Source organism: Adiantum capillus-veneris, chromosome 18, assembly GCF_014529385.1.
Source record: "Adiantum capillus-veneris isolate H3 chromosome 18, ASM1452938v2, whole genome shotgun sequence".
Classification (NCBI taxonomy): Eukaryota; Viridiplantae; Streptophyta; class Polypodiopsida; order Polypodiales; family Pteridaceae; genus Adiantum; species Adiantum capillus-veneris.
Window position 1 is genome coordinate 120,402,242 of NC_140948.1, and position 23,712 is coordinate 120,425,953.

The window sequence follows — 23,712 nt, forward strand, 5'->3', positions numbered from 1 at the left end:
CTTCAATAGAGAGAGAGAGAGAGAGAGAGAGAATCGACACAGCCTGGCGTAGTTCCGGGCCAAAGATATTGGCCCCAAAGTAACGCCCCTTTCGTATTTATTTTTCATTAATCATTGCAAAGTACAACTCCCGAGGGACTTTTGCTCTTTGACTCTGCGTCCAGATGCCTTGCAGAGTGAGGCCCCAAGGGTTCTTATAAAGTTTACAAGGGATGCCAAAAGCAGAGCTTCAAAAGCAGTTTACTCAAAAGCATCTTGTCCAAAAACTGCCCAAGAAGCAATCAACGCGATTAGCAAAAATCCGTACAGCCTGCCACGTTAGCAGTTGTTGAAACCGGCCCATAGGGCGGTAAGACTTTGGCTTTCACCCGAAATTCTTTACTTTGACTTTAGGACACAAAGGAACTTCACGAATAAGCATGTGACTCGAATTCAACACTTCATGACAAACCACGGCCTGGCAACTGGAGCGCTACCACGCAGACAACGACACCCTGTTGGCCCCAAAGACTAGCACCCCTTTCGGTATTTCTTTATTCTTATTATACTTGAGAAAAACCTGTATAATAAGAAAAACCTATAAACTACTACAAGCTGTCCCACTTTTATCGGGTTGAAATTCCTTTACTTTAACCCGATTTCGGCAACCTAACCACAGTAGAAGTCTCCATGGACAAAATCCCAAGTAAACATTGACTTTCCGCGCACTTTAGAGCACTTTGCAAAACCTGGCGAGAAATTACAGCTCGCTGAATTCTCTGTTTTGCGCTCCGATCCGTGTGCCGATCACTTCTATGGATAGCCCTCGAGCTCTCACACCTGTAGAGTCACTTGCGCCTTGAATTAGACGAGATTCCTCACGCAAATCTCTCTAATTTGTCCTGTACAAGCACCCAATGCTTTCCCGAGGCTCCCTTGGCAAATAAACGGTCCGAATTCTTTCATCTAACCCTCATCAAGCTGTCCATGGTTGTAATTGCAGGTTTTTTATCGTATTTCGCTTAGCATGACAGCACAAAAATCCCTGTAGGTCAAAAGTACACGTCAAGGACACTTTCCCTTGCCGTATGGGAGGAAAGTATGGAAGCTTTCCAGTGAGCTGCGAGTCAATTTCAGCGTGCTGTAATTTTCTGTTTTGCCACTGTTAGGTGCCTGCTGCCCTGTACATGCATCCCAAGGCCATTCCGAGGCTCCCTGGCAATTCCTTGCAGTTTATGTGCGAAACCCTAAACCTGCAGAAAAACACAACAGGCTGTAATTCTCTGTTTTGGACCGTTTCGAGCAAAACGGCCACGCCTACACGTGTCTCAAGTGCTCCCGCACGCAATGGGACAGTTCCCCTGTAAATCGAACGAGTTTTCACGCGAGAAAACTCTCCGTTCTCGCATTCCTTCACGATGGAACTATGCGTACCTGAAGGGAATTAGCAATTAGCTAATCCGGTTCCTGTACAGAAGGCTCTTGCCTTGGCAAACGCGCATAAAACCCGCAGAACTATACATGGTCATCTGAGAAGCCCAACTAGTGGGGCATTACCATATGTGCAAAGGGGGGAGAGAGATCGCGCGAGCAAATCGTCTCGCTACATAGAGCAAGGGAAGAAGGCAAGCTTTTCATTAAAGCTGTGAGCACCTGCACCCACTACTCACACACTGTATGTACAAAAACTCTCTCTTGGGCGCCCCTCCAGCTGAGGTGTCCTACAGATTGCTCTACAGACTACAACTGCCAAGTGTCCAGTTTGCCTCTTTTGGGTTAATTCCCTAGTACCCACCAACTTATAAGTGTCGTGAGGGGCCTAAATAACTTTGAACTGAGCCCAGACGCCCCTTTATTGCTCGGATTCCAGTGTCAATTGGCCCGACCAACTCGTGGTGACCTTCCCTGCCTGACTGCGGATGAAACTCTCGGTCATTGGTTGTTTTACACTGGCCATACAATGTCCAGCCATTTGCAACTTCAAAACGAGGGTCCCAAAAATTAAACAAAAATCATTGGAAAGAAACCAACAACTCAAGTTAGCAATTGCCACGTCCTCGTGACAGCTGTTAGTGCTAAACGCGAAAATCCGCATTGTCTGCCACGTCAACATGTGAGCGCAAATTTTGAAAAATCCGTACAGCTGTCCATGTCAGCCCGTCTGTACAGCACACTGTAACGCCATCATTTTCCGTTCACAGGTGGTCATGCCACGTCATCAAGCTGTGTGTCCGGACAGTACCGCCACGTCATTAGTTTGACATACCCCCCTCTTGAAAGAAATGTAATCGCCCTCGATTACGCCTGCAAAGTCAGACATAAGCCATAAAGCAGTTCAATAGACACTAACTCTAAGTATCAACGCACTAGACGACACAAATCCAACACTTGTACAAAGACGACGGTCACTGAACGTTCACATCACATTCAAATCAAATCAATCACATAAAAATTCATTCTCAATCTTAGACCGTGACTGCCAGCAACGTATTTAGTAATCGCATCTAGATACACACGGAACCTTACCTTTGTCGAGTTAACACCCTTATTGCGATCATGTCCATAGAGATTGTCAAGACCGAATGTTGCAGTCATTCGTCTTTCAGTCGTGCACTCAAACACAGTCACATGTTAGAGTGTTCATCAATCAGAATCAATTTCGAGGAATTCCCATGTCGAAGTACTTATTTCATGAAGTCATCCAGTAGAATATTGTCAACCTATCAGTATCTGCGAAATCCAAAGGAAAATCAGTGACTTTATTCTTTCTAAGTAATCTGTGACAAAGGAGCGGAGTAACTCCTCTCTTGTGCAGTCCTGCCTGCACCAAATTCAACCTGCTAATCTCCGAGGACTCTTGGAATTAGCCAAAGCTAGACCAAAAGCGTCAAGGTAAAGTTCCAAATCTGAGGGGTATTTGCTAGGTCCTCCTCCTCCATCCATTTCACATTCAATGTCGAATAGTTCTTGACTAAGAACTGTCGTTCACTTTACCTTTCTCTTTCCTTTCCTGGTGAGCCAACATCTGTTCCAGAACGAGTATTTGCTCGCTCTCTTGCTCTTCAGGCTGCTCCTCAAGCTCCCTGTCGACTGACACCTCACCCTTGAAATTTTTCAACAGACTCGTATGAAAGGCATTGTGAATCTTCCAAGTTTTTGGCAACTTCAGTCTGAAGGATACATCATTTATCTTGTCTTGAATCTAGAAAGGGCCATAGTCATTCTTAGCTTTGGAAAAAGCCGCCCCTTTCCTTTTCGTTTCCTTATGCGTGCCTTCTTAAACCATAAGAGCACCCAATCATCTTCCTTCAGTTGCAAGTCGCGTCGAATCTTATTGGTTGCCCTCTTATGCCGTGCTTGAAACTTCTCAAGAGCCTTGTGCACCTTGGCAAAAGCAGTATCCAGATCTAGATCATACTGATATGCTTCAAAAATCTTATCCTAGGTCTGGGAAATTCTTTGATCTACCAGCTCATTCCCTTTTTCCTTTCTTTCCTTGTGCCCTGAGACCTGTGGGTAGCGTCTTTCACTTCCCCTCTTGGCACGTCGGTCTCAATCATCGAAACCCTAAGATGCATTATCATCTGATCTCCTTTCGTTGGAATCCTTTGATGAACTTGCATTTGGTTCCCTTAGTTCATCGAAACCCTTTGATTCTCCAGAATCCTGTAATGAGCTATCATCCGGTTCCATTGATTCATTCTTTTCAATCTGGCGGACTCTTGCCTTGTTGAGGTGGATACTATCTTGTCCATAAGATAAGTCAATGAGCCGGCATGGGTTCCAAATTGTTCGTTAGCATGTTGCATAGGTCTCTGAATAGAGTCAGACTTTTGGTTCAGACAATAGTCTCGATTCTCTTTTGGCAAACCGCGCAATCTGGTCTTTCAAGAAATCTTCCGAAACAAACACACTGGTAAATAAGTAATCTTCCAATGTATCGTTCTCAGTCATTTGCAAGCGATGCCAAGCCGTGATGACATCTGTTGCATATTCATTTGATATCCAAGTTGACGTGAAAATTGTCTTGAATTTTAATCACGTCACAGGTGCTTCTCTGCGTACCAACAGAGTAGACCACCATGTCTGTACAACTCCTATCAAGTAAGATGCCACCTGGAATGTGCTGAGAACCATCCTCTAGACGAGGCGACGCCAAATTGTTGTACAAACTCAAGGGCTCGATGGGTGTCCTAGTAGTCTAAAAACGTCAACAGATTTTGCAAATATATTCAGTCGAATACAGAATGGGAAGGTAGTAGCGGGATATTCCATTCGGGATAGCTACTTGATGAAGAAAACGATGTTGTGCGTTACACAGTCATTGAGGGAAAAGGTTTTAACCGAATGCCACTATCCACCATTTACTGGTCACCGCGGCATTGATACCACCTTGAAAGGTGTGGAGAGATACTTCTTTTGGCCGAGACTCAATACGGACGTGGACGATTTTGTACGTAGCTGCTTGGTATGCAAGAAGGTCAAGTTTGACAGGCATAAAGCACAAGGATTGTTACAGCCTTTACCCATTCCCACCCACCTTGAAAGGTGTGGAGAGATACTTCTTTTGGCTGAGACTCAATACGGACGTGGACGATTTTGTACGCAGTTGCTTGGTATGCAAGAAGGTCAAGTTTGACAGGCATAAAGCACAGGGATTGTTACAGCCTTTACCCATTCCCACCCACCCCTTGGAAAGTATTGCAATGGATTTCATTTTTTATCTCCCGAAGACACAAAGTGGCCACGATAGTATCTGGATTGTTATTGACAGATTTAGCAAGCAAGCTCATTTCCTTCCAGTGAAGAAAACAGTCAAGCCGGATCACTTAGCGAGACTGTTCATTTTGCCCAGATATTCAGATTACATGGCATGCCTAAGACAATTGTCTCCGACATAGATCCCCGATTCACGAGCTTGTTTTGGAAGCCTATTTGGGAGAACATTGGCACACGGTTGCAGTTCTTGTCATCTTTCCACCCGCCTCCAAAAAATATTTAATCAATGGGAAAAGTATTTACCCTTGGTGGAATTCGCCTACAATAACACGATTCACTCTTCGACGGGGAAGGCGCCATTCGAGATTATTGAAGGTGCTACGAAGGTTCCACCCTTCCTAAGATAAGATTTTTGAAGCCGACCACTACACACGGGACTTGAACACTGCTTTTGCCAAAGTCCGGAGGGCTTTGCAAAAATCTCAGGAAAGACACAAAAAGGCAGCAGATCAACATCGTCGCTATTTGAAATTAAAGGAGAACGATTGGGTGCTCTTGCGTTTTGAGAAGGCGTGCCTAAGAAAGAAAAAGAGAAAGGAGCGGCTTTTTTCAAAGCTTAGCATGAGATACTATAGACCTTTCCAGATAACCGAAAAGATAAATGATGTCTCCTTTAGATTAAAGCTGCCCGATGCTTGGAGAATTCACAATGCTTTTCATGTGAGTCTCCTGAAGCCTTTTAGAGGCGATGTGCCCGATGATGGAGAGCCAGATGAGCAACCCGAAGTGGAGGAAAGAAAGGAGATACTCGTTCCTAAGATATTGGCACATAAAGATAGAAAGATAAAAGGTAAAGCGATAAGGCGGTTCTTGGTTAAATTCAAGAACTATTCCGCATTGGATGCGAAGTGGATGGAGGAGGAGGACCTGGCAGATACTCCTCAGATTGTGAATCTTTACCTTGAAGCATTCAGTTTAGCATAGTCTATTCCGATAGAACCCCGATCTCAGCTTGGGCGGAATTTGGTGCAGCGGGTATGCACGAGAGGGGAGTCACTCCGCTCCTTTGTCAACAGATTGCCCCGATTTTTGATACTAAGGTCACTGATGTCCCTATTGGATTTCAAGGATACTGTGGGCTGACAGTATTCTGTTGTAATGACTAAGTTTTGGAATTCCCCATAATATGATATTGATTTGTACTTGACTTGTTTAAGTGCAGGAACTGATAGACGAAATGGTTGCAGCATTTTGATCTGATAAATCTCTATAGACATGATTGCAATAAGGATTAGTTAATCGGGCAAACAGTCGATTGGTACATGTGCTAGATGAGTGTTCCTAGTGCGTCGGTACTAACACTCGGTGTCTACTAAGACAATTTATGGCTTCTATCTATTTTGCAGACGTAATCGAGGGCGATTACAATGCTTAAATGGGTGACGTTGCATGGCCCTGGACACACTTTGAAGTGGGGCAGCAGAGCACACACCCCGACTGGCAGCACCGAGAAACGCGGGAAGAATGCTGACATGGCAGACCCGGATTTTCCGACGTGATTCCCGCTGACAAGTTGACGTGGCATGCGTACGAAAATTCCGTGATTTGCAACGCCGCTGTACGAAATACTTGCTTTTGCGTTGCTAAAAAGCCTACGCAAGTTGATTGAGAAGCTTTTGGGATTAGTTGCTTTATTTTAAGTGGCTTCTAAAATTGACAGCTTTTGGGGCTCTGCTTTTGGGCATCCCTTGTAACCAATAAATAAGTGGACAGGGCCCTCACTCCTCAGAGCATCTCGACGCAGAGTCTGAAAGTGAGAACCCTCCCACTCTCTCTTGTACTTTGAACACAGATTAATACAAAAAGAAATACCAAAAGGGGCGTCAGTCTTTGGGGCCAATATCCCTTGGCACAGAACTCCGCCATGCCGTGTCAGATAAATTGTAAATTGTAAACTGCTTTGAGATGAATCTTTGCTGTGTCGCGGTAGAATCTTGACTTGGAGTGTCCAAGTTTGTTACACAAAGATTTTAGGAGACTTTTCTACATGTCTCTTCCTTTAAGAAGATCGCCTTCAAGTAACAAGTTACGTGGTTCTGTTGCGAACCCCCTGAAGAGATACAGAGTTATTGTCTACAGAAGTCTGAGTCCATGCAGTGGCTCATGGTACATGCCAAACAGGGGTTTGCAATGCTTGCAAACACGCTTACTTACCCTACAGACAGACTTGTGGCAGTCGGGACCGGACAAGAACCAAACAACGTTAATAGGAAGAAGGGAAAGAAACAATAAAAGAAACCTTTGGGCCCTCGATTGTCAACAGAGCGGCGCATCGAGTACTACAAAGAGGGAAAATGCTACGGATGCAGGGAACTAGGCATGTGCTTGCCAAGTGCCCCAACAAAGTGTAATGATCAAGCAGAGGAAAAGCCAAAGAGTTCCAAAGCGAGGTGTTGATTTTGTTGTCCAAACAGATTATCAAACCTTGCGATACTTCTTGATACAGTCAAAGTTATCGGAAAAGCATATGCAATGGGCAAACATTCTCTCTATCTTCCACTTTCAAATTCTGCAGGTGGAAGGCAAGAAGAATGTTGTGGTTGATGCGCTATCAATTGTGTCAATTCCTCATCATCATGAGCTTGATGGCATAAAGAAACAGTATGTTATTGATGAAGATTTTGCAAGGATCTTTGAACAGTTGCAAAATGTGCAACGCCATGAGCACTATTTCCTCAGGTTTATGATGATGCATGGCAGACTATGTGTTAATAGGCCATTGAGACATAAAATCACAGTAGAAAGCCATGTACCACCATATGTAGGGCAGTGGTATAGATGCAACAGTGAAAGCGGTAGACGTTCTTTTACTGGCCTACTTTGAGGAGAGGTGTGGATGCCTTTTTGCGAGCATGCATGATTTGCAAAAAGGTCAAGTTTGATAGGCAAAAAGCACCAAGATTGTTACAGCCACTGCCTATTCCAGATAGACCATGGGCAACTACGGCTAGGGATTTTATCTTCCAAGAACGCCGACAAGGAATGATGGTATATGGACCATTATTGCAAGTTCAACAAACAGACCCATCTTATTCCTGTCCAGAAGAAGATAAAATATGATTTGATGGCACGATTGTTTATGTACAATGTGTTTAAGTAACCATGGTATACCACAGTCTATTGTCAGTGATCGTGATCCTTGTATAACCGGCCTATTTTGAGTAAAAACATGGGCACTATGCTCAAGTTTTCCTCTTCATTTCATCCACAAACTAATGGACAGTCAGAAGAGACTAATTTTATTGTCTTAGATCTGTTGAAATGTTATGTGTCACATGATAAGGGCAAGTGGGAACAATATCTACCCACGCTTGAGTATGCATACAACAATACGTTGCATTTGTCAACAGGCAAGATACCTTTTGAGATTGTTGAGGGTGGCAAAAAAATTCCTCCCATTTTGCACACAAAAAGGACAAGATTTTTGAAGCAAATCGATATGTTGAGAGCATGAATGAATGGTATAAGAAAATCAAGCTTACCTTGGAGAAGACTCAGGCAAAGCAAAAAAGGGTCCTTGATCATCATCGACGGGAATTGTTGTTTTCACCTACTGTTTGAAAAGGCAAGGTTAACAAAGATGAAGGGCAAGGAAAGGTTCTTTCCCAAGTTCAGCATGCGTTACTATGGGCCTTTTCAAGTACTTGACGAGATCATTATCACGGGGACAAGCACCATGTGCCAACGGAAAAGAACAAACTGAACAACTTTAAGCACTTCAAATAGCAACTGAACTGAAAGAGATGCACGACACACGAGACGGGGTGTGGTAAAGTGGCTGAAATTGACTGACACTTGGAAGATTCATAATGCTTTTCACGTGAGTCTTCTAAGACCCTTCATGGCTAATGTGCCAGAAGACATGACAGATGAGGATCAACCAAAAGTTGAGAAACTTGATGAGATCTTAGTACCTGAGCAGATTTTGGCACAAAAGGAAAGAAAAGTTAATAGAAAAATCGCACGACGGTATTTGGTGAAGTTCAGGAACTAGTCCGCCTATGGATGCAAAGTGGATGGAAGAGTGTGAATTGCTAGAGTCACCGAATGTATTGCAGCTTTACCTTGAAACCTTTGGGTTACAACCTATGTATGCCACGACAGTATTTGGTGAAGTTCAGGACCTAGTCCACCTATGGATGCAAAGTGGATGGAAGAGTGTGAACTGCTAGTCTCACCGAATGTATTGCAGCTTTACCTTGAGGCCTTTGGGTTACAACCTATGTATGCCCCAACTCAACGTGTTCGAAACAGAGCAATAATGGAGCTACGTACGGATTTAGTGCACTAGAAGTGTACACTGCTCTACAAGTGCTAAAGATACAATGCTCACTTCTATGATAGATGGAAATGACAAAAGTATGATGTCACGTGACAGATCCAACCCTATGTGTTCGTGGACAAGCTACAACATGATCAGGGTTCAGTCAATCTAGTCAGTCTAGATTAGAAGTGATCTGGCACTTTTGTGAGTCTATTCGTAGACCGTGCATGCCCAGTCACTTAGTGTAGATGCATATCCTCTGGTTGCACACAGCATGATCATAAGCATTCCCATCAGAATTCATCAAATTCCATCAGGGAATTTTCCAGTGCATTTAGCCTATTTTACCTATTTATGGCATTTTTTACTTATTAATTTAAGGAACTTTCCAACAAAAGTAGGTAGGGCAATTTTGCTAAGTTTGTATATAAGCAAACTAGAGCTAGCACTAAATGGCAGAAGAGGCAACAGGAGCCGAGCTCAGCAGGCAACTTCTCAGCAAGACCAAGCCTTGGTGGATTCCCTCCAAGCAGCAGAACCCCCATGCTAGCGTTTTTCCATCAAGTACCTTGCCTTAGCGTTTTTGCATCAGCAGATCCTCGCCGCTAGCAAGTCCCAAGCATAGCGTTTTTGCATCAGCATCATCGCCATCAAAGCACAACTCCTAGCATTTTTGACAAGACAGCAAGCTAGCATTTTTGGAAACTTCAACCCTAGCGTTTCCTGAAGATCCAGTGTTTGCAAATTGCGGCCTTTGCAGTCTTCAGCCTAGCGATTTTCAGCATTAGAAGACCATCAAGATCAGCCCAAAGAAGTAGCAGATTCAGCCCGGAAAGACCATCAGTTTTCAGCCTAAAGACACCTCAATTTTCAGCCCTAACCCTGCAGATTTTCAACGACAAAGACCCACAGAAACAGCCCCAAGAATCAGCATTTTTGGACCCGCAGCAGATTTCAGCCCATAGGGTTTTTGGACAGCAATAGAAAGATTGCAGATTTCAGCCCTTAGGTCAACTTCGTCATCACCGTCGTCATCGCCGACATAGCCCAGACTTGCATCAGTCACATGCATTCAGTTTGTAGCAGTTTGTGCAATCATAAGTAGACCACTCTCGCCGACGAGAGTGGGGCCTTCGGAGGAGGGTTTTACAACATCTCTGGTGTCGTATTCTCTTCTCTCTCCATCTCTCAATCTCATACACTTGCACGCACAGTGTCCATTCATTTTGTTTGTGATCATAGCATTCTCTCATTAAGAACGGAACGCTCTACCTTCCATAAGAACAAAAGGAACCTTGAGCACAGTTCGGAGCACTCATCTTGAGCAAAGCGCAAACATTCATTCTGTTGCACCTAATATATGAAGGTTTCATTAAGTCATTTGTATCTATGTTTCATGACCTTCTTGCAGATACATGTGATGATAAAAGGGTGCTAACCACACTAAATCACCTATGGCATGTATACCTGGCATGCAATCGAGGATGTTGCAATTTCAAGAGGGGGTATGTCACGAGGCTGTGGCAACCACTAACCTTAGTTATTGGTCTCTTTCCCTTGATTTTTATTTAAATTTTGGGACCCTCTTTTTTAAGTCACAAATAGCCAGATATTGCATGGCCAGTGTGAAACTACCGACCACCAAAAGTTTCACCCGCAATCACTAAGGGCAGGTTGCCACGAGATGGTCAGGCCAATCGACACTGAAATCCGAGCAGTAAAAGGGTGTCTAGGCTCAGTTCAAAGTCATTTAGGCCCCACACGACACTTTAGTTGGTGGATACTAGGAATTTAACTCAAATGGGCATAGGGGACACACTCGGCATGCCACACTTGGCATGAAGAGGGGACTCCCAATTTTGATAAGGCTGATTTGGGTTGTTTCTTCTTCATTGTGAGCCATTGTGTGTGTGAGTAGTGGGTGCAGGTGATCACAGCTTTAATGGAAAGCTTGCCTTCTGCCCTGTTCTCTATAGCACGATGAGTCCGCTCTCGTGCACACCTCCCCCCCTTTGAATACAAAATGTGATGCCCCCTCAAGGGCTTTTCATCTGTATGTACAGTTGTGTGGGTTCATGCGTGACCTTCGAGGCAAGAGCCTCTTGCACAGGTACTAGATTAGCTAATTGCTAGTCCCCCGCAAGTACAAGTGAACTAGGAGAGATTTTGCATGAGAAATCTCGTCCAATTCAAAGAACAAGTTACCTTATAGGTGCGAAATCTCGAGGGCTTGCTACAGATGCGATCAGCAGCGAAACGGAGTCCGAAACAGTAAATTACAGCCTGTTGTGTGTTTTTGCAAGTTTAGGGTCTCGACCCTTATTGATCCCTAATATCCCCAAAAGTAGAGGGGAAGCAAGGGGATCACAGTGATCTGGTGCATTTCCGGGGCAAAAAACAGAGAATTTAGAGTGTTGCAGGTTCTCACCAGGTTTTGGGGAAGTGCTCGAAGGCGCCGGATAAGTCACCTTTTGCACGGGGATTTTGTCTGTAAAGCCTTCTACTACGGTTATGCTGCCGAAATCGGGCTAGAGTAGGTCATTTTCAGCCCTGTAAAAGCGGGACAGCTCGTAGGAATTTGCAAGTTTTCCCAAGTTTAATAAGAATAAAGAAATAACCAAAGGGGTGCCAGTCTTTGGGGCCTATAGGGCGTCGATGTCTGCTTGGGAGCACTCAAGCTTCCAAGTCGTGCTTTGTTTGAAGTGTTAGTTCCAGTCACAAGTTTGTTCGTGAAGTTTCTCTATGTCATAAAGTTCAAGTAAAGACCGGGTGAAAGCTAAAGTCTACCGCCCTACAAGCTGGTTTCACACACACACTTGATCTGATACCATCTAAGTACTAGTGGCACCTGGCCTCTCTTTTCTAGGCAATTGCCCTCAAATGCACTTAAAAGTATATCTCTAGAGCAACTCATTGATTTGTTAGTTGCAACAGTGCTTCAAAAGCACATCAAAATTCATTTGTAATCACAACTGGCACCAGCAACTCCAAGGGTAAAAATTAGCACGTCTACAAATTTTGTAAGTTGTGCCACGTCATCAGTCCATACACCTGCCACATCAGCACCCAAAAATCGCATCCTACTTCATGCCACATTTCGTGGGCTGCCCAAATTGGCCTTTCAGATTTTGCTTCTGATCAGCTTTTCTCTGCTCCAATCGAGTGCAGTAGAGATACATCATCACTTTGTGACATAGTTTCAACTTTCTAATTTGTCTGAAGGAGCAAGAACTGGTACAAAATAGAAGGTTTATGCTTCGTGTAAGTCAAGACCTTGGTGAGGAGCAAGAACACCCATTGTTGAAAACACTAAACATATATACAGAGATGGATGGAATAGTGTTAACACTCCATAAAACCGAATTGTGAAGCCCAAATAGTGGGGTGTTTATTTGAAAATTAGAAGATGGACTTGCACATACAAGCATGACTTTAATTCTGAAGTACTGCACGAATTAATTACATTTTGAACGGCATTTGAAGAGACAACATTGAGAAAGATACTAACAAGATCAAATGTCACAAGCTCTTATGCCCCTTCATTTCACACAAATCTATCAAATTTCATCTTTATCTGATATAGCGGTATGGGTAAGAACAATAAAACTTGATAAGAAGGAGAAACAATTGGGTAAGGTATCCCCTCTAGTTTTATCATGTCTTTAAAGTAAGAATCATCTATGATGTCAACAGGCATACATCCCATTGCGTCCTCTATACAAGATAAAAGCATGTGCACTCCATCTCAATTTCATTTTCGTTATGTACTCTCTTGGTTATCACCATCACATCATAAATGCCACCCTTAGTCAACCACCCTAAACTCTTAACGGAAACCTCAACATAACGCTTTCAAAATGCATACATCCTGTACGCGAATGCCTATGAGGATGCAAAGGCGCACAAGGTGATTATAGACATAAATTAGTTCAAAAGGAGCAGGACATGTCTTTTCCGTGTAACCTGGATAATCATTCACAAACTGAAGAAAGGTCTAAATGCCAACAGAAACTTCGACATAACGCGCTCTATATGCATCATCATGCCAGGTCCTTTTTTAAGAGAGTATCTGACAAGCTAAAGGCTCTATCTTTCATCGAACGAATTGGTTGACAGAAATTAAAAAGCAACTCAAGGATTCCCAATTGGCGTAAACTTAATCTTTTCCTTACTATTGCCAAGAAAATGCAACTGACGAGCTCCGGGCTCTATCATTAATAAAACCAATTGATTGATAGACACTACAAAGCAACTCACTAATATTGGCACAAATAGGCCACATGATGAAAGCAGCTAAATAAGCTACTGCAACAGGTAGTGCTTGTGGCTTCCCATTAAGGATTGACAACAAAGCGTGTAAGCAACGGACACACTCTTTAAGAACTGTTGCTCTCTCGAAACAGACACTTTACGAAATGTTGCGGTGTTCGAATGTAAAAGGGTACCTGATGCACCCCATCCATAGCCCATTCATCGACCCTGCAAGGAAACTACCTCTCTCTCTCTCTCTCTCTCTCTCTCTCTCTCTCTCTGTGTGTGTGTGTGTGTGTGCGCGCGCGCGCGCGCGCGTTACCAGAATCAATAGAAGGCGATGAGCAGCAAATTCTGAACCTGTACGAATCAAAAACTAGATCTCCGCAGGCCGAGGGGTCGAGAGAGAGAGAGAGAGAGAGAGAGAGAGAGAGTGGAGGGAGAGGAGGAAGAGAGGTTATTCGAGCCGATTTATGTCGGCAAAAGGGCCTAAAAAACAGGGAATCTCAGGGGATGCTATTGGTAAATTGCTTCACATATTTTTTAGGGAAGATTACCAAAATACCCCTCTAATTTGTGGAGATTCCCAAAATACCCCTCAAATTTCAAAAATTTCCAAAATACCCTTGTATCTATTTTAGCTGGATTGTTCATGATTTCCTAATCTGTATTCTTTTTTGACAATGTATATCCGTCTTTTAGTGCTTAGCATGTAATTTGTCCAAATTACATGCCAAAAAAAGACAATTATGTCTAAAAATAATTAAGCAATTCATCTCCAAAGCCTACATAACCAGCTCAAATTTTAGTTTTAGTATCTTGTATTCATAGACAATCTGTCTTCTTATGAAAAGCTATACTTTTTTTAATTTTTGGATAAATTTACTCTCACAACCAGGGGTATTTTGGGAATTTTGGAAAATTTGAAGGGCATTTTGGGAATTTTTGACAAAATATGAGGGGTATATTGAGAATTTTTGAAATTTGAAGGGTATTTTGGGAATTTCCTAAAATTAGAGGGGTATTTTGGTAATTTTCCCTATTTTTTAATAGTGATGCTAAAATCAAACTTTCCTATGGTGTGATCGAAAATACTAGCACCGACCTCATAAATAATAAGTTCACTTGAATAGGTTTGCAATTCAAAACTCTCGCCTTTGAGGAATTACGAACAAAAGAACACTAGTTACACTTTTGACACTTTGAAAGTTTTGAAAAATTATCAAAAAATTAAATACTTCAGACCAAACAAATTCCAGCGTACGAAACTATAATGGAGAGCTAGCTTCCAGACTTGCCCCATAGTCCAATTTCTACACATAAGCATGCGAATAAGAATTGAAATAACAAACCTAAATTCTCGTTGGTTCACTATTGCACACTTTTTTTTGTCACTTTGTCGTCGCTCTTCATTTCACTACAATTGAACCTCGCACATAAGTTGGACTCTCTCACTTTTCCTTTTAGTTTGTCGATCTTACCTTCTTATTTAAGGCATATGCTTTGCATTTCCTAAAAACAACCCATAGTTTTCTACCTTGCCACTACTGGCTATCTCTTGCAACAAGTGTATTCCAATAGATGGCATCCTAGACACAAACTCATCCAGCACATTTGTGCTTTTGAGAATGCATTGTACTCGCCATACATGCCAACCTAAGCTCTTCAAATCTTTTGATGCACAATATCTTTTGATGCACAATTTTTCTACCATATCGGCTTATTGCATAGGTTGGCATGTATTTGCCATACATGTCAACCTAATTTCTTCAAATCTTTTGATTCACAAATTTTTCTACCATATTAGCTTCTTGCATAAGATGATAATGCATAGGATAGTTTCTTGTATAAGGCCACGTACATTCAATATGAAGTCTCTTATTGTGCTTTCATTGGTACACCACATGTCCAAGAAAGCATTTCCAAGCACAATGTTCTTTTAGGATTCGTTGACTCATATTGTCATAATGGATTTGTTTGCATGTGTCAACATCCTTCGAAAGGCGCTTGCATAGGGGACTACATCTTGAGAGAAGCCTTTCTTTGCAACCAATGGAAAGCAGAGTAAACTTTTTAACATTTACACTATCGAGCGGGGGCATCGTAGTATAGTGTTTGCAACAAACCATATAAAATGTCAATCCGGGAAACAAGGAAGTTAACTCTATCCTAGAGCACAAAAACTATCTACACTTGCCATTACATTGGTGGTCTCAAGAGATGCATCTTATGTGCATTGCAAGCTCTACATTTCCTTGAAAATTGCCTACTCTGCTTGGAACACAAAGGATGCCTTTTCCTACTAATGCAATGCACTTGTTGACCTAAGTTCTCAATGCACTCTCACCCAAGCATCAAAGAGTGGTATCGCTACTCTTTGTTTACGAGGAGACAATGTGCATGCTCAAATGAACCACAATGCTTATCTTCTACTTCATTGTTACTGTTGCACACAACCTAAAGCATAAACTAGAAATTAGACTTTAGTCTCGCTTGCTCCATCTAAGGCAACATGGCAAGAGCCTTTTCAAAATCCTTGGAATTAAGTAAGCCAAGTTTATGAACTACTGTGGGTGACCATGTCTAGGTTGCATCTCCTGTATTCCATTTGGAATTTTATGGCAAGAGCCCACAATCATTGGCCTCTAGCAAACTATTTTTCGGGTCGAGTAGGTGAGGAAACCTAGGGTGCATCCCCTCTTCTCTATTTGAGTGAGTATTTGAATAGCCTTCTTCACTCCCTTGTCCTTTAGTGCGCCATCTCTCAAGGTAGTGTCTATGAGCACCTATGTCGGTGATCCCCTCTTCTTCATCAAAATCACTATGGCAAAGCTCTATCAACTTCATTGGCCTTTAATGAGCTATATATTAGGTTGGTGTAGCTGATAAAATTTGGCAAAAGAGCACCACTTCTTGCTTTGAATATCTCATTAGGAGAGAAAACAACAATGATTCACTGGTGTACTATCAACACATTCCAAGAGACAACCTCCTTGATGGGAAGCTTGCCAATAATTATATGTGCTTTGAAAAGTGAACCACACATCAATTACTAGAGCATTGCCAAGCATGATGTATTTGCAACCACTCAAAATTGCTCATGACTAATTGACTACAAAGCAAAGCATGAAATTTCAAACAAAATTTGTAGCATCTATGACTCTTGAGTCAACACTTTGTATCTTATGAAAACAGTTGGCTTCGAGATGTAATCATAGGTCATGGAATCTAGATGGATCCCCTCCCATTGTGTCCTCAAATATGGCCCAAAGCTTTGTGGTTCTCTCTTGCTACAAATGCATAACACGATATGACACTCAAAGACGATAGATATGACATGAGCTTGATGGTGTTGCATCCTCATCAAATGCATATTTTGCAAGTCCCTATGCCTACAAAAAAGGACATCCTTTCTCAAAAGCTTTTGATTAACAATCTCTTCATGAATTTTTGTGCTCGTGTCAAACCCTTGTATCATTCCACATGGCTTCAAGATGTAATCATATGTAATGACATGACTTCAATGCAAGCATACATGCTCACCCCTGAGGAGTAGCCCCACACCTAGTGAAATAGCAAAGATTTGGCCCCTCACTAACAATCTAACTGTGAATTTTTTTGCCCACGGCAATGTCTTGCATATCCCTTCAAAACACAAGCATAGGTAAGTGAGTGCACGTTGAGACAATACCTCGCTTCGCATCCGTTGTGCAAAGAGCCCATAGCTTACTCTGCCTACCTATGTTTGGCATATCTTGCAATCAATGTTTCCCAAGTCCCCCATTTTTTATTGCCTTTCTAGTCCTTTTGGTGCTTATTATTATTAGACCTACATTTTGTTGGAAATAGGACGTAGCTAAGTAGATATTAGAGTAGTTTACTTAATATCGAGAGATAAATTTTCACAATGAGAGATTATAGAGTAGAGAGAGAGAGAGAGAGAGAGAGAGAGAGAAAGAGAGCACATGATATATGTGGTTCACCCAATGTGGGCTACGCCCACGGGAAAGCAGCCACTCAATGGATTTAGTACTTCATACTAGAAGTAGGTTCACTCTCACCACCTCATACACACCTGGGTTTGGTTGTTTTTGAACCGCGTTTCATAGGCTTTCAAGAGGGCATCTAATGGTGTTAGTGCCTGATGTGTCAGGACACTTACTTTTTAATTGTAACTAAGGTTTTAGCTTTAAGCCTTAGGGGTTTGTTTACACAAGGACTTTTGTGCTTAGGTAGTTTTTCAACATTCGAATGGTCATATGGTGTGGGGTAGTTTTTTTATGTAATCGACATGCAGTTTTTGCAGTTTCTTGTAGCTGTACTGTTGTTTTGCTATGTATCTCGATGGTGATGATGAATATATAGTGAATGCAGTACTTTTTTATCTTAATTATGGTGCTTCTTATTCATCTACTCTGCATTTCTTTGACTAAATGTGCAGTCTTCTGCCTTGTTTATCTTTATACTGCATGTCACTTGTAATGATTACCTGTTAGGGATGTGAGTCCCTAACACTTTGGTGATCCTGCAAACTGGTTCAATCCTGAACCATATGGCACTCAGGAATGTAGCAATGAATTGATATGTTGGTTGATATAGACCACCTGTAGGAATTTTCAAATTGGGTAACCCCACAGGAAGAGTCTGAGGAATATGCAACAAAGTTCTTGGAGGAGTTCTTCTCGAATCTGCCAGGGGAAATCAAAATTGCAATTGTTGACAAGGTAGCTACTTCATTTTTACCTTTCGGGGCATGCCATTTACCTTCATGTTACAATCTGTATGAAAGGAAAGTGTTGGTATAATATTTAAGACAGAAAAGAAGAAACAATGTATGAGTGGGTCAGGGCAAGGGTCGAATTTACAACAACACTCATATGGCACAAGGTTTTTATTGAGGAGAGAGTTTGTTGCAAGGGGAAGACAAGAAGAAGAGTCGGGTAGTGATGACCAAGAAGAACCTATAAGGGGGCTTGTTGTAGGAGAAGAAACTTTTGAGGCTATAGGAGACCCCACCTGCAAACCAAGGAGGCCAATAAACAACTCCTCCCATAGCATACCCACTTTTGGGACAATTGGTTAATGTACTGCTACCTCAGAAAATCTTAAGGGCAAGAAGACAATTGCAGTTTGTACCATCAGGGACAAGTACTTTACCTTTTGTTAACCCTCACGGCACACGGACACCCCATCACCTACGACGGACGCGTATTATGTATTTGGTAGAGTCAGGTACCGGGCTTGTCGGACCAATAGGGAAAGGTAGAGTGATCGTCGATGAGAGGCGCACTTTAACTTGGACATTCAAGGGATTAGTTGGTTAAGCATGGGCGCCCAAGTGTGAATGGGGTGAGCTTCTATAAAAGCCAACTAAACCTAATTTTTACTCATTCTCTCATTTGTGCAATTGAAGAGTGCTCTTGCTCCATCTCCATCTTCTTCTTCTTCACCTCCTTGTGTGTGTGTGTGTGTGTGAGAGAGAGAGAGAGTGTGTGTGTGTGCGATCGAGCATTACGAAGGCACGACGGCGGCGAAGCGGTTGAGCGCGGCACGACTGCAGCTTCTTCTTCATCGCGGCGAGGAATCCACCACGAAGGCGAGCGTAGAGCGGTGAGTGACACACCCTTTGTTTTCTTGAGCTTGCTAGTTTAGGCTTGTTGTGTGCTTGGAGCCGTTTGTGGCTCGCATACGGTGTATTGGCAAGTCCCTTGCTTCGACAGTGCGGCAAGGAGCGCACATTTTTGGCGCCGTTACCGGGGATATGCCTTACACTAAGCTCGGTTAGCACTTTACGTTTCCTTGTGGTGCAATTTCTATCATAGGAAAGGCAGGGAAGGAGTGTGTGGAAGGTTTCTGTTTTTTGCGTTTTCTGCAATTGCTGTCAAGTTTCAATTTCTGCTATTGTCTGCGTTTTTCAATTTTTGCAATTTCTGCGTTTTCAATTTCTGCAATTTTTCGCATTACTGTCAATTTTCTGCAATTTCTGCGTTTTTTTTGCATTTTCTGCAATTTTTGCGTTTTTTCTGCATTTTCTGCATTTCTGCATTTCTGCGTTTTTTTCAATTTCTGTATTTTCTGCATCAACAAAAAAAAATAATTTAAAAAAATTTTCGGGAAAAAAAAAGTTATTTGAAAAAAAAAAAGTTTTTGAAAAAAAAAAGAAAAAAATTCGGAAATTAAAAACGCGAGCGAGTGGGCGGCGATATTTTTCGAAAATAAAAAACGTGACTCTTAAAACGGACGGGTTGGTTTGTATAAAAGATAGATCGGGGTCATTTTCCCAAGCCCAAGCCCAAGCCTAGGCCCAAGTCTCAGACCTCAGTCTTATGATATATACTAGACTCACTCTTATATATATACCCTACTCCCTCAAGAGAGAATGAGAGCATGTGGGACAAGTCCTCCACTCTCCTCCTTTCTCTTCCCACTTGCACCCTTAGACTTTCTAGTTTGGGCCTAGTTCCCTACTGGAAATTGACAGTTTTAGGGATTCTGAGGGCATAGAGTGACCAAACGGAGGGCTGTAAAGCACGGCACGACCCTCTGACCGATACGCTCGTTTCGAGCTATCACACGGCCCATTCCACGACACGCTCTAAAAAATCTAGCAAAAAAACAAACAAAAAACACGCTAAAAACTAGTCACAAGGCCTCCTAGAGCAGCTTTTTGACACCTTAGGGTATCAAAAGCACATGCACTTACGCTCTGGGCGGGTGCTAGAACACGAGCATATTGAGAGTGCCTCTGTTCATACGGACACCCATTACCCATCCACGATAAGCTCTAGACCCTCAGCGGGGACACAAGGTAGCACCACCCAAGACCCTAAAATAGCCGCTAGTGATTCCTCCTCCGACTCAGAAATCATGGAAGCATACCCTACCCAAAACACTGAGAGAGAAGGCCATGCACCTCCCGAAGCTCCACAGCCTAGTACTAGTATGTTTAGCCGTTTCATGGAAACATTAGGTAGAGCTACTCGCTCGGAACCTGATGCAGATGAAGCACGCGAAAGGGGTGGGGAAGTGGACTCTCCTTTCACATCGCACGTGGACCCCACACCCCCAAAGAGTGTCCATGTGGATATCCTACCAACTTCTTACCAAGAAGGCCCTGTTGAGCTGCCTCCTTCAGAAGTTCCCTCTAGAGTACCGTTGGTGACAAGTAAAACCACAGGGAGCAACATTGCTTCTACCTCACAAGAAACCATTAACACGTCGACTCTAGAAGGATTGTTCATTAATGATCATTGGACATACGACCTCCACACTGAGGTGTTGACGGATCTACACTCTGGCCACGCCTACCATGTAGGATGGATAGAGATTGTACAATCCACTTCTAGTGCCACGAGCATCGAAGATCAACAGAAAATGATCTGTAATGTTATCCATGGCATTATTCAATCAGAAAGGCAAAACCGAGGGGTAAATATACTCTCAACTGGCCCCATGAGATTTCTGGATACGAGCAAGGCTCAACAGCCTACTCTATCACAAATGGAGACTCCTCTAATGAGTCCCATGGACCCATCTTACGTCATTTCACCTGGGGTCTCTATGCAATCTGAGCCTCCGAGCGACAACTTTAGCTTCCCTAACTTGGCTCAACCCTCTATTAAGGAAAACACAGTGCTCACTCCAGGGATAAGCCTGACAGAGAATGTACCGATGACATCTACGGTTAGCGCAGTGCCACTACCTAGTGTCGTAGTACCTAATATGGGGCCTCGACCGTATGTGCCTCTAGCCCCTTATGCACACATGGCCCCCACACCTCCAATTGTACCACTTGCTTATGCTCCTCGAGTGCCACTCCCTAGCTCTTATCCGAGTGGACCTATGCCCGGTTATGTTCCATATCCTGCATCATCCACACATATGCCAAGACCGATACCCGTTCCTCTCCCACATATGATTCCAAGAGTACCTCCACCGGCCCAACCTCCTCAAATAGGTGACTTGGCAGCGTTTGCTCAAACCATAGGTCGATCTATCGCGGAAAATATGCGTCATGCATCTGATAGAGAGCCTAGAAGTAAGGCAGTACAAATTGCCAAACTCACGCAAAAATTCAATGGGGACGAAGATGCTAGAAAACACATTGAAGTGTTTGAACAAGTATGTGATTCCTTAGGGGAACGCAACGAACTACATAAGTGCAATGCCTTAAGCTTGACATTAAGTGGGAAGGCTGGAGATTGGTATAGGACCCTAAGGGTGGACGAGAAAACAATCTACCCTACCCTTCGAAGGTTGTTTCTAAAGGAGTACATACGAGAAGGTGTGCTTTGGGGTGTAGCATCTCAGCTACAGAAGGCCGAACGTAAGGAAGGAGAGTCAGTAAGGGACTTCATTAGTCGTCTAAAGCAATTAAACTCTCGTTGCCCTGTAAATGAGCGCTTCAACAATAACCAACTGCTTGATCGATTCATTCGAGGGTTGAGGAATGAAGGAATCTATAATGGACTAGTGATTAGAGGTATCACAACCTGGGAAGATGTCACTGCCAATGCAATCCAATTAGAGGACAACTTGATGATAGCAGGCATGAGGGTGTCTACTGACACGAGATCCACTAGCTCACAAGCCATTGAGTATGAACCCATGACTGCAAAGCCCATTGCCAATGAGCCAAAGGTATTTGAGACATTCTTGACAGACCTCACCAAGGCAATCCAAGAGTCTCTTAAGGATAATCGACCCCCTCAAAATAGTCACATGTATCCAAGAAGGGAGCAACAATGGTGTTCCATTTGCTTAGGTCCACATAGCACTAGTGAGTGCCCTACGTTTAGAGTAAAATTTAATGGAACTTGCAACGCATGTGGTAGGTATGGTCACCAAGCTAAGGATTGTTTAATGATCAAACGTATGATGGCAAATAGACCACCTGTAGCCTGGACGGATGCGCCTCGAGCTCCTGTATTGATGCCTACTCCACCTGTTGAGCAACTATCGCAACACATGGTCCCTAGATCTCAAAATGTTGTACAAGCTACACCGCTACCACCTCCTGTGCTAGGACCGCAGCCCCCGCATCCAAGAGTCGCCCCTATGAACCAAGTGGGTTGCGAGCCATCAAATGCTTATGCAGATGGCTGTGAGGAGGAAATAGACACTAGTATTGCCTACGGACTTGATACATTGGAAGAGTTTCCTATATACTACATGGAAGATTGTTGGGGACAAGTCAAGCCGGTTTATCAAGCTGCTGCTCTTGCATCTAGAGGTCAAAATATCAACACCCAGGCTAGGAGGCCACCTCTTCAATGCTACGAGTGTGGTGGACCACATCAAGTAGCGGAGTGCCCTATTAGGCTGCAAAAGAATGCTGCACAGATGCAAATGAATCAAGGGAGCACATCTGCAATGCCAATACTCACATGTAATCGTTGTGGCATAGATCACTTGATTGCCCAATGCCCCTATAACCCAAATGCGCCTAAAATCACACCCCTGAATTTGGTCGAAATTGCTAGTGTGACATCGCCAATACCACCCGTTGCACCCGCTTATGCGATTACACGGTCCATGCTTCAAGGGCCAGGCCATATCCTCGAAGAGAGAGATACCGCGTCAGTTATCCAAGCAAAGAAAAAGAAGACACGAAGGAAGAAGTCGCAGAATACGGAAAATTCAAAGCCAAGTTCCAAAACAAACATAGGAACAGGAGATGACCCCGTGTATATGAATGACCTCGAGGATGATTCAGATTCAGTCGAGACAATGGAGACTAGAACCAATACCACAAAAGGAAAGACCGACAAAGAAAACCGTAACATGGAACCAAATGAAAACCGGATGAGAGAAAACCATAAGGAGCCTCTGAAAACACCACAAGTGTTTCCAAATCCAATCCACGACCCCCAAGATAAACCGCAGGGGCAAAAAGGGAAGAATCGTAAAAAGAAGATTGGGACATACCCAAACCGAGTAGACGAGATTGAGCAGGTGAAACATCTAAGAGGTTTAGTGGAGGAGACTCAAAGGAAACTAGAACCAGAACCCATGCATGTCAAAATTCATGACACAGTGTTTCCCACGTAAGTTCATCCACCCCACATGAACCATAGACCGTTAGCCATATCTAGTATCATCCAAGAAGGGAGTGAGGACAGGACATCAGAAAGTGAGCATACACCCTTCTTGTTGGAAAGGATGTTTAACGAAGGAATACCTGATCCCATTGAGGAATATGAGATTCCATCCTCACCAGTTCCTAGTCAAGGACCTACACCCTGCAAAACACCAATGAATGTTGCCAAACTAGTGGACTTCATGTCTTCTGAGGTCCGAACCACGATCATAGCAAAGCTGTATGGAGATCCTGAGTTATTCCTTGCACTTCGAGCATTCCTTAACGGAGAGCTACGAACGGGATTACCGCAGTTTGCGCAACCAAATAGGCCTGACTCGATTATGATTGATGAGGAAAA

At 43.2% G+C, this 23,712-nt stretch overlaps 1 protein-coding gene across 2 annotated transcripts in view; it reads right to left on the minus strand.

Moving 5' to 3' along the window:
• The window catches only part of LOC147436304 (histone acetyltransferase MCC1-like), a 55,775-nt gene extending 42,021 nt beyond the window's left edge, over positions 1-13,754 (minus strand). The window contains exons 1-2 of one of the 2 annotated variants that reach the window (XM_086489237.1): positions 13,634-13,754; positions 13,468-13,501 (exon numbers count right to left, since the gene is read on the minus strand). In XM_086489237.1, coding sequence (XP_086345363.1) covers positions 13,468-13,485 — 18 coding nt within the window. In that variant the 5' untranslated portion in view covers positions 13,486-13,501; positions 13,634-13,754. Of the gene's footprint in view, positions 1-13,467; positions 13,502-13,595 lie in introns of both variants that reach the window. The other variant, XM_086489236.1, reaches the window with a different exon arrangement.
• Between the last annotated feature and the right edge of the window lie 9,958 nt (positions 13,755-23,712).